Source organism: Mauremys reevesii, linkage group 6 (assembly GCF_016161935.1).
Source record: "Mauremys reevesii isolate NIE-2019 linkage group 6, ASM1616193v1, whole genome shotgun sequence".
Classification (NCBI taxonomy): domain Eukaryota; kingdom Metazoa; phylum Chordata; order Testudines; family Geoemydidae; genus Mauremys; species Mauremys reevesii.
The window spans coordinates 11,944,318-11,959,706 of NC_052628.1; the positions used below are offsets into that span (position 1 = coordinate 11,944,318).

The following is a 15,389-nucleotide window of genomic DNA, read 5'->3' on the forward strand; positions in this document are numbered from 1 at the left end:
TCCTGAGAGGCAACCCGTATAACACTATATTCTGAGCATTCAGAGCATGTTACCTTCGTCAGCAATGTGAAAACAACATCACTGTTGTCATCACTCAGAAACGCCACAACTTTTTCATACAAATTGACAAATTCATCAGGTGAGGCAACTGGAGTGAAGTAGGGAGAGAGCAGATTACAGAGTCTTCGATTCCGTAGGATGGTTTGGAGGACTAATTTGCATTCAGATTTGGTCCCGCTGATAAATACCTTAAAAAGAGAGTCAGTTTCATTAATGAATTCCTGGAGAATGTAGTTTCATTCTTTACAGCAGGCTTTTCTGAGGGTGGAGAATTCAGTTGGATTAGGATTCTCTCAAAAACAGATAATCCAGTGCGTATCTTTTTAAATACATCCATCAGGTCTGTCTCCGGGAGCACATAAAAAGTACTCTTAAAACGCAATACAAACTGAACTGAGCTCTTTGGGGCTGGGACTGTCTTTTTAGATCTGTGTTTCTCCTGGTCCATGATCTGGGCTCCCAGTAATACAAATAAACAAGCGTAACAAACACCCTCCTCCAAAATCTATTTGTAAAATAAATATGTTCCACCACTGCCTTTAGCAAAAGCCCAAGTGTCCAAGAAAGTGTTAGACCACAGTTCTAGAAGTCAGAAATTCTGGCTCAGATGGGCCAATGACAGGAAATTAATTCCTGATTCAAGAGCCCTTCCTCCTGTCACTATACATTTGAAACGTAGGGACAGTAAACAAGAACTCTTCAGCTGATCTCAAATGTGGCAGTGGCGCGTAGGGAAAGTGGTACCTAGAACCGAAACTATACGAGGTTTAATAAATCAACATAAACACCATGAACTGCTAATGGCTTCTCTGGAGCACTGGCGTAATAGGCTCCCTATAGTTAACACTACCAAGCAGTAGGAACTATGTTTTGCATCAGCAGTATCTCGTGACTGGTGTTCTACATCAGGGGTCTCAAACATGTGGCCCGCGGAGTTATTTGCTGTGGCCAGCAAGCTCCCCGCGCCCCCCCGAGTTATTTCCTGTAGCTGCCAAGCTTCCCTCCCCCGTAGCCACCCCTCCCCACAGTGCGCCATGTCCCCACCCCTCTGCCTACCTCCAGGCACTTTCCGCCGCCAAACAGCTGTTTGGCAGCGCTTAGCGCTTTCCAGGAGGGCGGGGGGACGAGCGGGGAGCTGCGCACTCAAGGGAGGAGGCAGAGAAGAGGCAGGGATTTGAGGAAGGGTTGGAATGGGGTAGGGAGGGGGCAGAGTTGGGGTGGGGACTTTGGGGAAGAGGTTAGAATGGGGGTGGGAAAGGGGTGGAATGGGGGTGGGGAAGGGGTGGGGGTGTCAATGATTCGGCCCTCAGACCAGTGTACTAGTCTTCATGTGGCCCTTGTGGTCATTTGAGTTTGAGATCCCTGTTCTACATCAAGCATACTGCAATAGTTTAATCTGAAGGTGACAAAGGCACGGATGACTGGACGAGTCCATGGAAGCAACAAAATAGTCAAGCAATGAACCAAAATGCTAAAATGCCCTTGTAAGCAGTGCAGCTACCTAGGATTCAAAGGGCAAACTGAAGATCCAGACTTCTTAACTATTAAACTCAATCAATTTCTTCTCCCATTGAGCCTGCAGTATCTTTAGCAAGCATCTCAGAACAACAATCTTCATGCTGCTTGTGTGTGACACTACTGAGGTATTATGCAATGTGGTGGTAGAAGAATGAGTGGCATACTTAGCTATGAATTCCCAGACATCTGTGGATTTATTTTAGACCTCAGATATTAGTAGGCAAATGGGATTAAAAAATTGTGAAGCATGCAGAATTAGAGCGTATACAAAATAAACTTACTTGGCCGAGGATCTCGATGCAGGAGGTAAAGAACTGTCTTGTGGGTGGATGGCGTTGAGTTTCATCACACACAAAATCTATTACTGCAAAGAACAAGCTAATTCCAACTTTCTGAATGTTAGATGTAGGCTGCCTCTTGTAGATATTTATTAAGGCTCTGCAAAAGAATGCATATAAAACTACTAGTCTGTATACAAATTATCACCAATAACAAAAACCATATTACCATGGCTGGTAATATGACTTTTTGGTTTGGTAGGGTTTTTTAAAAGTGGTTCTGCCTTGAAAAATGGCTCCCGTATGTAAACGTAGCACCTTAGATCTTGACCTTTGTAATCAGAGTCAGATACAGTCACTTTATTGTCAAATGATTTTACTGCATTTTACTCATTAGCCATGAAGAACCAGCATAAAGTATAGAGAGGATGTTGGTAAATTGAAAAGGGTTCAGAGAAGAGGCACAAGAATAATCAAAGGATTAGAAAATATCCCTTAAAGTGATAGATGCAAGGAGCTCAATCTATTTAGTTTAACAAAGAGAAGCGTAAGGGGTGATTTCATCACAGTGTACAAGTACTTATATGGGGAATACATTTGATAATAGGCTCTTCAATCTAGCAGAGAAAAGTAGAATACAAAATGTGTATACTGCATATATATAAAATGGGAAATGACTGCCTAGGAAGGAGTACTGTGGAAAGCGATCTGGGGTTCATAGTGAACCACAAGCTAAATATGAGTCAACAGTGTAACGCTGTTGCAAAAAAAGCGAACATCATTCTGAGACGTATTAGCAGAAGTGTTGTGAACAAGACGTGAGAGGTAATTCTTCCACCCCACTCCATGCTGATTAGACCTCAACTGGAGTATTATGTCCAGTTCTGGGCATCACATTTCTGGAAGGATGTGGACAAATTGGAGAGAGTCCAGAGAAGAGCAACAAAAATGATTAAAGGTCTAGAAAACATGACCTAGGAGGGAAGATTGAAAAAAATTGGGTTTGTTTAGTCTGGAAAAGAGAAGACCGAGAGGGGACACGATAACAGTTTTCAAGTATGTAAAAGGTTGCTACAAGGAGGAGGAAGAAAAATTGTATTTCTTAACCTCTGAGGATAGGACAAGAAGCAATGGGCTTAAATTGCAGCAAGTGAGGTTTAGGATGGACATTAGGAAAAACGCTGTCACTGTTAGGGTGGTTAAGCACTGGAATAAATTGCCTAGGGAGGTTGTGGAATCGGAGATTTTTAAGAGTGGGTTAGACAAACCCCTATCAGGGATGGCCTAGATAATTAGCCCTGCCACGAGTGCAGGGGACTGGACTAGAGGACCTCTCGAGGTCCCTTCCAGTTCTATAATACAAGCCAAAAGCTGGAAGTTGAAGCTAGACAAGTTCAGACTGGAAATAAGGTGTCAACTTTTAAACAGCGAGAGTGATTAACCCCTGAAACAAATTTAGCCATGGTCATGGTGGATTCTCTATCACTGGCCATTTTTAAATCAAGACTGGATCTTTTTCTAAAGGATCTGCTCTAGGAATTATTTTGGGAAAGTTCTATGGCATGTGTTATAGAGGAGGTCAGACAAGATGAATACAATGGTCCCTTCTGGCCTGGGAATCTAGGAATCTATTTTTGTGCACCATCAACAGAATTGTTTACTGAGTTCCAATCAGTTACACCTTGGCAAACTCTGAATCGTAGCTCTGACTATCAAAGCACTATTGAGCGCATTGGGGAAAGTCCATAAACACTGACATTATAAACACCTATTTTTAGTTTATGGCGGATCTAAATGCTGTAAAATTTTGCTGTGGCCTGATATTTAGTATATCATGTCATTGCACAAAGGAAGTGTTGTCATTTGCTTTTGCAAATGAGTTCGAAAGCAATGGTTATACTAGTGCAGAGTATAATAAATGAAAGTGTAACATGCAAAACACTATGAGATAAGATAGGCTGGATAAGAAGAGCCTACTACTGTTGTCAAAAGACAGAGTTACGCCTTTTGTTCATGTGGCAGAGGTCTGTGTTATGAATCAGTAAGTTTGAGGGTTCAAATCCTGCCCATATGGGTGGGCATTACAAAAGCATGAAAATAGATTTTGCCTTTTCTCTTGGGCTGTACAGAAAGTCAAATTCTCATTGTAAAACACTACCGTATATAGCAGTAATTGTGTTACTTACGTTATCAAGTTTTCCACATGCACAGCTGCTTCCACAATGCTCAGAAAAGGCGGCTTTGTGGCTTCTGCTTGTAGCAGTTTTACTTCTTTACGCAGAGCGTGAAGCTGCTGGCTTACTGCTTCATTTTTATGCTTCCCTTCAAACTAAGGGAGATAGAGCCAGTTAACTACAATTTGAGAACCTTTACGAGACAAGTTTTTCTAAAATTCTCCCTCCCCTCACAACAAACATGAAAAGAAACTGGAACCCAGCAGCAAGGCCCTGAAGAGAGAGGATTTCCTGATTTTGGGCATAGAGCATGTCTTGATCCTGTGGAATGTACTGCGTAAGCACACACATCTTGATCATTTTCATAGTTAATGATCACGTAGTAACAAAATTTATGCTCCTCTATTTAGTATTTTTAAATACATATAACCAAATGGATAAAACTTAAACCAGGGGTTCTCAAACTGGGGTCGGGAACCCTCGGGGGGGGTCACAAGGTTATTACATGGGGGGGGTCACGAGCTGTCCCTCCACCCCAAACTCCGCTTCACCTCCAGCATTTAGAATAGTGTTAAATATTTAAAAAGTGTTTTTAATTTATATGGGGGGTGGTACTCAGAGGCTTGCTGTGTGAAAGGGGTCACCAGTACGAAAGTTTGAGAACCACTGACCTAAACAAGTAGATAGACTAAAACTCAGTCTACACAACCAGTGAGGTCTTCTATAAGCATCCCATTTTGGTTCCGTTATTCCCATCAACAAACATTTGCCGAGTGTCTTTCACCAAAATAATTTAATAAGATTAAATATAAACTTTACATAGGGACCATTTCTTTAGTTGAGGAAATGCAACCACCTCTAGAGTGAAATGTAATAGCTGTACAACAGTGCACGTCCTGCACTACCCCAAGTACAAGAACTCTCAACTTGGTGGCTTCAGTATACAAATTCAATGATCCAAAAGCATGGAGCTAGAGCGAGGTCCCCATAGAGGTGTGCGGAGAGCCCCACTATGGGGGTGCGGAGGAACACCCAGAGAGGTGTGGCGGGGACCTCCCCGCCTCCAGCTCTGCACTGGTCCCGTCCCCAGCCACATCCCCAGCTCCACGCCTGGCCCCATCCCCAGCCTTGGCACGGCTCCACTGATGGCCCCACATCAGCTCCCAGCCTTGCTGCTGGCCGCGGCTCCGTTCCCAGCCCAGGGCCAAGGCTGGGGGCAAGGCCCGAAGCGGAGCCGCACCTCACTGCAGGTGCAAACCGCAGACCAGCTGCGGCTCCACCCCCAAGCCTCGGCCCCAGCTCCGCCCCCAGCCTTGGCCCTAGCTCTGCCCTCAGCCCCACTCCCAGCCCTAGCCCCACCCCAGCCTCAGCCCCTTTGCCCCCGTCTTCGTCCCTCTGCCCCAAGCTGCAGCCCCACTGGCTCTGGGGGGGCGCATCCCTCAAAGGTTTGGGGACCGCTGAGATAGAGGATGTGAAATTAGATTTCTAACCTGGACTGTCACAAGAGCTGCTCCCTGACAGCTTTTATTTGAAGTACCCGGACACTTCAGCTCACGGGTAATCTGTTCTTCCCTGTTGATATAGAGTTTGGGTATGGTGTCCAATATTTCACTGTCAAGAGCAACCTGCTGGGTCTCCCGGCGAGCCGCAGTTCTGCGAAATAGAGACAAGACATTAGCAAAACCTTTAGCACAGAGCTGGGCATTGGAAACTTTAATAGCAAGAATTACCATGACTGCAGGATTACGGGTTTTACAAGGAAACAGGTTGTTAACTATAGTTCTAGATAGTAAATAATCCAAACTTCAGGCAGTACAGAAGTTTACTAAAAGAAAAACAGAATGAATAAAAACAGAAGTACATTTCACAAGCAGCAATTCATAACAACGGGGAAGTAACTTCACCAGGAGGATCAGAAATTACTCAAAGATAGCACCTAAAAAAAGAGCCTGGGACAATCAAGCAGGAAATTAATTAGGCCACATATTGTAACTAGATATAAATAGCCTTTAAACAGAAAGGCTGGATGGTTCAGTTAACACACCGAAGCCCATTGAGAGTTACTGCTTTAAAAAAAAAAATTCTTTCAGGATTTGTTCTGTATCTCAAGCAGTTTGATGCATCTCTTCTCAATGATCATGCCAATTCTTTGAAAGGGTTTAGAGACTCCAGTGACAGAAGGGACCATTGTGATCATCTAGCCGGATTTACTCCATAACCCAGCCCATAGAACTTCCCCCAAAATAATTCCTAGGGCAGACCTTTTTGAAAAACAGCCAATCTTGGTTTAAAAATGGTCAGTGAGGGAGAATCCACCATGGCCTTGGTAAATTGTGCTAATGGTTATTTACTCTCACTTCAAAATCTAACTTCCAGTCTGAAATTGTCTAACTCCAACTTTCAGCCATTGGGAAAACGTTATACCTTTGTTTGCTAGATTGAAGAGCCCATTATTAAATATTTATTCTCTATGTAGATACTTATAGACTAATCAAATCACCTTTAATTTTCTCTTTATTAAGTCAAATAGATTGAGCTCTTTGAGTCTACCACTGTGGCATGTTTTCTAATCCTTTAATCATTCTCATGGCTCTTCTCTGAATCCCCTCCAATTTATCAACATCCTTCTTGAATTATAGGCTCCAAAACAGGACATCATATTCCATCAACCATCACACCACTGCTAAAAACAAAAGGTAAAATAACGGCTCTACTCCTATTTGAGATTCCCCTCTTTATGCATCTCAGGATTGCATTAGCTCTACTGGCCACAGTGTCACACCGGAAGATCATGTTCAGCTAATTATCTACCACAACATTCAAAAATTTTCCAGAGTCACTGCTTTCCAGGATAGAGTCCCACTTTCCTGCAAATATGGCCTACATTCTTTGTTCCCAAATGTACACATTTACATTTAGCCATACTAGAACACCTATGGATTAGGCCTTAACTGGAGTATTGTGTCCAGTTCTGGGCACCACATTTCAGGACAGATGTGGACAAACTGGAGAAAGTCCAGAGAAGAGCAACATAAATGATTAAAACATGACCTAGGAGGGAAGATTGAAAAAAATTGGGTTTGTTTAGTCTGGAAAAGAAAAGACTGAGAGGGGACATGATAACAGTTTTCAAGTACATAGAAGGTTGTTACAAGAAGGAGGGAGAAAAATTATTGTTCTTAGCCGCTGAGGATGGGACAAGAAGCAATGAGCTTAAATTGCAGCAAGGGAGGTTTAGGTTGGACATTAGGAAAAACTTCCTAACTGTCAGGGTGGTTAAGCACTGGAATAAATTGCCTAGGGAGGTTGTGGAATCTCCATCATTGGGGATTTTTAAGAGCAGGTTAGACAAACACCTGTCAGGGATGGTCTAGATAATCCTTAGTCTTCCCTTGAGTGCAGGGGACTGGACTAGATGACCTCTCGAGGTCCCTTCCAGTTCTATGATTCTATAATTGTTTGTCTGTGCCCACTTAACCGAGTGATCCAGATAGCTCTGTACCAGTGACTTGTCGTCTTCATTATTTACCAATTCCCTAATTTCTGTGCTCTCTGCAAACTATCAGTGATGATTTTATATTTTCTTTTAGGTCATTGATAAAAATGTTAAATAGCGTAGGGCCAAGACCCAATCCCCAGGGGACCCCACCAGAAACACATCTGCTTGAGGATGATTCCCCATTTAGAATTACAATTTAATGTGGGCCTTGTAATTTTATATCATTCTAATTATTTTAAATCAAAATGCCATGCAGTACTAAGTCAAATGCCTTCGAGAAGTCAAAGTATATTAGACAGGATCTATTTTCCATAAACCCATGTGGATTAGCAATTTTGTTCTTGATTAATAAAGTCGCATATCAGCTGCTCCATTATCCTGCCCAGGATCGATGTCAGACTGACAGGACTATAATTACCCTAGCCGTTGTGTTTATCCTTTTTTTAAAATGGTCACAACAGCTTTCTTCTGGCCTTCTGGAACTTCCTTGCTGCTCTAAGACTTATTGAAAATCAACATAAAGGTCCAGCCAGTTCCCTTAAAATTACTGGATGCAAATTATCTGGACCTGCTGATTTTAAAATGTCTAACTTTAGTAGCTTCTGTTTAACATCCTCCAGGGATACTAGTGGAATGAACAAATGTTATCACCGTATGATCAGACTGCATCTGTTTTTTCCCCAAATACAGAATAGAAATATTTAGTGAACACTTTTGCCTTTTCTTCATTATTACTGATAATTCCACTATTTCCATCTATTAATGGACCAATACCATTGCCAAGATTCTTTGTTCCTAATAAATTAAAAAAATTCCTTCTGATTAAACTTAACTCTACTAGCCAGAGAATTCTTTTTGCGGTCCTTTGTCATAGTTCTCTTTGTAGTTTTTTGCTTCCCATATAGTTGTCTACAACTACTAACTTTATACTCATTACTATCAACCTCCCATTTCTTCTCTTTCTTTCTTTTTTAAATATTTGCCTTCACTTCCCCTTTAAACCAAGTTTTTTGTTTTGGGGTTGTAGGTTGTTTTTGGTTTTTTTTTAAACCCAATATGGCCTCCTTCCTCAGCTGTAAGATTGTGGCTTTTTGGTTGTCTAGTAAAGTGTTCTTAAATGATTTCCCAATTACCATTCACATTTTTCTGATTAAATTATTCCTCTCAGCTGATTTGGCTCAATTGTTTTCAGCTTTGTGAAACTCGCTCTATTAATGCAATAAGTATATTTATTTATTCTGCTTGCACCTTATGAATGTGATCAAGTCAAGATTGTTTCTTAATGGCTAAAAAGGGTAACTTTTTTAAACTATTCATTTATCAGTTTTTTAAAACTAAGTTCTTCAGCTGCATTTTGCTATGAGAATGGTGACAGAATAGTCTGTATAAAAACAATGTATGAAGTTACCATCACTTGAGGCCAGATTTTCCTCTTGCCGGCTCTATTGCAAGAAATGGCCACAGTAGGATGACTTGTGTAAAAGGACTAGTTAACTAATTACTGACTATAACAATCTAGAGTAGGACTAAGTTATGTCTTAATTAGAATGAGGTTAATGTTCCACTCTTTTCCAGGGAACAGAATAAATCCTAGTGGTTAGTTCTGGTCCTAAATTTGTTAAATCATCAATTAAATGATGCAATCTACAAGAAAAACACAAAATAGGTCAGTAATAGTGAATCAAATTCCGTTATTTCTAATCATGCTAACGATACAGACAAGAAGGCTGCTTCAGAAGTCATCTGAACATACCAGCAGAGCAGAAAAAACATAGCTAAATCTTACTTGGCATGTTGCTGCAAGTTGTTAAGGTCCATGCGCACAAGCTGTGTTGCTTCCTTCTGACTTACTAGACTGGCAGAGGAAACAACAGGCACAGGAGGTTTCACTGGCTGAAGGGGAAGAGGGGGTTTGGGTGCATCATACTTCTTCAAATTACTCAGTATTCTCTCCTTGGCTAGAAAGGAAAGGAGGGGCAATTCTTGTCACTCAAAGAAAAAAACATGTAGGATATAATCTGACCATACAAATAATTTGATTACTACTGGCTGTGATGCTGCCAGAGCAGCTCAAATCAAAGCTGTAGGCCAATTCACTTGTGTGTGAATAGCAAAGAAATGTTAAGTGGGATAGCAGGCACAGGACAATTCACTTGTTAGAATAGAACTAAGGGGAAAGTTATCACATTACATTTACATGGCATATACCCTGGTAATTACATTTACACCAAATTTACCTGTTGGTTGCTATTATCTTACATTATGTATATCCTTGTACTTAGTTAACCCTAGATCAAATTATGTATTAATGCCAAGATGAGGAGATGGTTGATGTGTAAATTTCATGAAAACTAATGAAAGATTGTTTGGACTGCTGTAACTAAATGCATTGTGTATATCTCTAACTGGATTACCCATCAAACAGGACTGGAGCCTTGGAACTGTACATGAAGAAGCATGCTAACTTCAAAGTATGGGTCATTGTGTTCAGCAATGGGAAATCCACAGACCCAGTCTGCATTTAGTCAACAAGGAAAAGCCCAAGCTGTGATGGAGACACTGGCCAGATTGTTTTCTGGGGAAAACAGCTATAAGAACAGATCCAGGGGAATGATCATGCATCTCTGAACTGTTCTGGATTCTAGCAGGATGGAATACTGAACAAGGTGACAGAGATTTACCCTGGGTGATCCTGAAAAGACTTTTACAAAACTAGCAGATTACTACATCTCTTCTATCATTTTTGACTTACAAACTTGGACTCACCTGTTAATGTATTTTAGTTGCTTTAACCTCTCTAACGCTCACTTCTTTTTCTTAACTAATAACTCAGCCTCTTGTGTGCATGATGTGCATGCATTATGATATAGTCTTTAATTATATGATCACATACTATTTTCTCCCCAAGACCTCTGCCTCATTCATTGCACAAAATGGATGATGCTCAATTAAATATTGTTTTCCCCCTCGTTGTTCAGTGTGGGGCTTCAGTCCTTCTTTACTGCACACTATTCAAACCCTGCTCTGAAAACAGATTAGTTTCCTTAAGGGCTTTTCTATGGTGCTCATCACTACAGTATAGGAGCGCTTGACAAACATTAATGTCTTTATTATCACAACACTGAGATGAGGGGGTATTTTTTATCCCCATTTTACCAATAGGGAACTGAGGTCGGGAGATTAAGATCAAAAGTGTCCACTAATTTTGGATGCCCAATTTGAGATCCCCGGGCTCTGATTTTTCAGAGTACTTAGTAATATATAGCACTTGACACTTTCAGAGCACAACTCCTTTTGGCTTCAGGTTCAGCTCAGATTGCTCACACTTGTGCAAATCAGACCCCAATGTCTCAAGTAAGACCCCCAGAAAACAAAGACACACCATTATTGGCTACCTGCAAGAAGTCTGATTTAAGTGACCTGAGTAGCATCACACAGGAGCTCTTGGCAGAGGCAGGGATAGAATCCAGCTATCCAGGGAAGGTATTCAGCCACTTTTACCATGAGCCCATTGTGATAGATGCAACACCTACTTTGGAGTAGGGACACTTCAAAGACTAGTATACTATCGTGTCTGGCACATAGAACCATAGATTTACAGAACACTGGGGAATTACAGACCAGTCAACTTATCTTTCCGGGTACTGAAGTTAATGAAGCAAATAATTAAGCAAACTGAGAACACCTAGAAGATAATAAGGTGATAAATAACAGTCAGAATGGATTTTCAAGAACAAATCATGTCAAACCAACCTAATAGCTTTCTTTGATTGGGTAACAAGCCTTGTGGATGGGAGGAAGCGGTAAATGTGGTATATCTTGACTTTAGTAAGGCTTTTGATACTGTCTCACATGACTTCTCATAAACAAACTAGGGAAATACAACCTAGATGGAGCTCCTATAAAGTGGGTGCATAACTGGTGGTTCACAGCAAGCTGGAAGAGCCTACTGAGTGGGGTCCTGCAGGGATCATTTCTCCATCTGGTTCTGTTCAATATCTTCATCAATGATTTAGATAACGGCATAGAGAGTACACTTATAAAGTCTGCAGACGATACTAAGCTGGGAGGGGTTGCAAGTGCTTTGGAGGACAGGATTAAAATTCAAAATGATCTGGACAAACTGGAGAAATGGTCTGAAGTAAATAAGATGAAATTCAATAATGATAAATGCAAAGTACTCCATTTAGGAAGGAACAATCAGCTGCACACACACACAATGGGAAATGACTGGATAGGAAGGAGTACTGGAGAAAGGGATCTGGGGGTCATGGTGGAGCACAAGCTAAATATGAGTTACCAGTGTAGCACTGTTGCAAAAAATAAATAAAAAAATCATTCTGAGATGTATTAGGAGGAGTGTTGTAAGCAAGACATGAGAAGTAATTCTTCTGCTCTACTCCATGCTGATTAGGCCTCACCTAGAGTATTGTGTCCAATTCTGGGTGACACATTTCAGGAAAGATGTGGACAAATTGGAGAAAGTCCAGAAAAGAGAAACAAAAATTATTAAAGGTCTAGAAAACATGACCTAGGAGGGAAGACTGAAAAAACTGGGTTTGTTTAGTCTGGAGGAGAGAAGGCTGAGAGGGGACATGATAACATTTTTCAAGTACATACAAGGTTGTGGCAAGGAGGAGGGAGAAATATTGTTCTCCTTAATCTCTGAGGAAAGGACAAGAAGCAGTGGGCTTAAATTGCAGAAAATGCAGTTTCGGTTGGACATTAGGAAAAACTTCCTATCAGGATGGTTAATAAATTGCCTAGGGAGGTGTGGAATCTCTGTCATTGGAGATTTTTAAGAGCAGATTAGACAAACACCTGTCAGGGATGGTCTAGAAGATAATACTTAGTCCTGCCTCGAATGCAGGGAACTGGACTAGATAGTCTCTTGAGGTCCCTTCCAGTCCTACAATTCTATGTGCCAGGCACCATAGGCAAATGGGATACTCAGACTATCGTATCTATAAACGTGATATGTATCTGCGTGAGCTAGAGAGCGTATTCTAGCTCCATGGAGGAAGGTACAGAGCTTTCTCCAGGAACTAAAGATCAGTGGGGGGAGAAGGGGGTAACAATTACAAAAGGTAAACAACTGCTCCAGAGAAGTCTCACCCCCAGGGGAACTCCATAAACTGCTTCAAGAGGCCCAGCAGAAAGAACTTTTGGTATAAGGGGCAGCCTGAATTGACTCAGGTACCTTCTTTTGATACTCAAATGGACATGAGACTGTAACCAAGAGGGCAAAACCCTGCTGAAGAATGTAGGGTACTTAACAGGCTCTCCATGCAGATGATGGGTTGATACTTGGTAAGCCTAGCATGTCTGTAGACCGTTTATTGTTTTGTGACATGTTGTCTCTATAATGCTTCTGTTCTATACATACTGTGGTTTGTGAAAGCTGGCCAGCCCCTGGTAACACAGTCATAGCCCCTAGGAGACAACAGGGTGGCAGGCACTGGATTAAGGTCAGACCTGCTGAGATAAGCCCAGTGAATTGCAAGGGGACTGCAAACCTAGATCCCAGGTCTAGAGGGAGACGATTGCAAGTCGCCAACAATAGAGAAGTGATGGCTAGAGGCCTGAGACCTAAAGGGAGTGCCCTTGAACAGACCACGGAGGAGGAAGAGGTGCAGTCAACCCTGGAGCTGTGAAAATCATTCCATCTCTTCCTACAATCCCCTGATTCATTCACTATACACTTTCCAATTTCTGCAACAAAAAAGATAGAGGGGGTCCTACAGACAACAGCTGCCTTCACTACACAACCCTGATTCATTCCCAGAGCAGGTCCATCATGTGCACTGAATGAGGCAGGGGTCCTGTGGGTAATAAACAGCATATGATCATGTAATTAGGACTGTATCATAATGCATATGCACAAGTGGACCAAGTTAAGGTTGTACAGACAGCCTTAATTCTGATATCTCCTAACGTTTAAGTGCTTGATTTTGCAACCTTAATATTTTCTTTTACCATAGTTGTGTGTGTGTAGTTTCTAGGTTGTTTAAAAAATTCCATCTTCAAGCATCAGCCTTGCCCATACCCCAACTCCCAGTTTCCCTCCCCTCCTGCCCCCCACCTCCAGTTTCAGTGTCTTCCCACCTTGACACAATACATTCCCGTCTTCTGTACAGGTCTGCTCTTGTCCCCTCTGCAGTCCAATCAGGGAGCTTCCTCCTTCAGGCTGCTTGGCTCCACCAAGGGAAGCAGTGAAAGCACAGGGGAGGGAGGCTCCCTGCTCTCAGATGCGATGTGGTGCCCTGCCCCAGCCCACAGCAGCCTAGAGCTACAACTGCAGGGAAAGTCCAACTTCATCCCTTCAGACCCAGGCTGGAGCATGATCAGCGTGGACAGAAACTTCAGGGAATTTAGCTGCAAAGCTCTAGCAAGACTCTACGGAGCATGTGCAAACTGCAATTTTTCAAAAGTTTATAATTTGGCCAAATTTCGGAGGATTTTCATGGGGACAGCAAAAGGCACATCCCTGATTCAAAGGCCACCAGCTCCCAAATTTCAAATCCCTGCTCCACAGCATGGGGGTACTTCAGCTTGTCTAAGGAAAAATCACCAGAATTTTTTAACATGGTCAACACAATTTATTTTTAATAGCCTTGTTTTCAGAAACACCTGAAAACATTTTGGCTGAAATTTTCCCAAACCAATTCAGCCAGAGGCAGATATCAAATGCTAAACCCAAATGGCCAAAGTCTGGCAAAGTTATACACAAATGGAGTCTTATAATGGCACATTTTGGGCAACCTTAATATTAGGCAGTGCTAGCAACCTCACCTATAATATTTTGAGCACTTATACTTAGGGAAACACAGAAATTCATTGATTTTGCAAAATGATAAAGAGATAAAATGCACACTGCAAAACTGACAGTGTCTCCTCAAATTACCCGATAAAAGTGATGCACACTAGATGAAATCACATTCAAATTGTTTGTGAACATGTAAGGTCATAATCTTGGAATTAATACTCACCTTAAGATATATCTTAGATCATTCTTGCCTTTAGATATACTTCTGCAAAGCCACATGGAGCCAAGATTTTCAAAAGTCAGGCCCCAAAACCAAAATTAGGCATTTAAATAAGTGGTCTAAAAGTGCTCAACATCCATGTAACTTCCAACTGAAGTCAATGGGAGCTGCTGGGTGGCTCAGGACTTTTGAATAATCAGGTGTGACGTTGCAGTCTATATAATTTTATTAAAATATGCTAATGAGTGAATACAATGGAAATGGAATATGCTTCATGAAAAAGGTCTCTTGTAAGGTATCATTACAAAGCTTATAATCTACTGAGTGTGACCATCCTATTTGTATAAATGTACCACTCTTGTATCTGAAACTAGAAATATGAAATATAACTCTGAGGGCCTATTCCAATTATGTAAAGTATGGGCCATTAATGGTGGTTTGGAATCTTGATGACTCCCTTTAACTAGGACAATTGTCTGCAGATGGGTGTGTTTTACCTGTAAGTTTTCCTGTATGTGTGTGTGCTGGCAAGTGGGCAATGAAGTCGTGCAGTGACATGTAATCATGTCACCTGAACAGGAATCCATCTTTAACCTGGTGTCTTTCCATTGAGAAGGAGCGGGTGGGAACCCAGAGAAGGGCAAAGGATTCCCGCCTTATGCAAAGGAGATATAAAGGGGTGGAACAGAACAAAGGGAGGAGAGGAGCCATCATGAAGAATCCCTTAGCTACCACCTGAGCTGGAACAAGAGCTGTACCGGGGGAAAGAATTGTGCCCAGTCTGAAGAAAAAACTTACTGAAGCATCTCTAAGGGTGAGATTATCTGTATTCAGTTTGATTAGACATAGATTTGAGCATTTTTTTTACTTTGCT

The 15,389-nt window shown here is 41.7% G+C and overlaps 1 protein-coding gene across 5 annotated transcripts in view; it reads right to left on the reverse strand.

Annotated features, from left to right (window-relative positions):
- The window catches only part of EPG5 (ectopic P-granules autophagy protein 5 homolog), an 86,304-nt gene that overhangs the window by 22,948 nt on the left and 47,967 nt on the right, over positions 1–15,389 (reverse strand). For all 5 annotated transcript variants that reach the window (XM_039544110.1, XM_039544109.1, XM_039544111.1 and 2 more), the window contains exons 26-30: positions 9,316–9,487; positions 5,521–5,683; positions 4,043–4,185; positions 1,860–2,016; positions 54–248 (exon numbers count right to left, since the gene is read on the reverse strand). In XM_039544110.1, the coding sequence (XP_039400044.1) occupies positions 54–248; positions 1,860–2,016; positions 4,043–4,185; positions 5,521–5,683; positions 9,316–9,487 (830 nt within the window). The remainder of the gene's footprint in view (positions 1–53; positions 249–1,859; positions 2,017–4,042; positions 4,186–5,520; positions 5,684–9,315; positions 9,488–15,389) is intronic.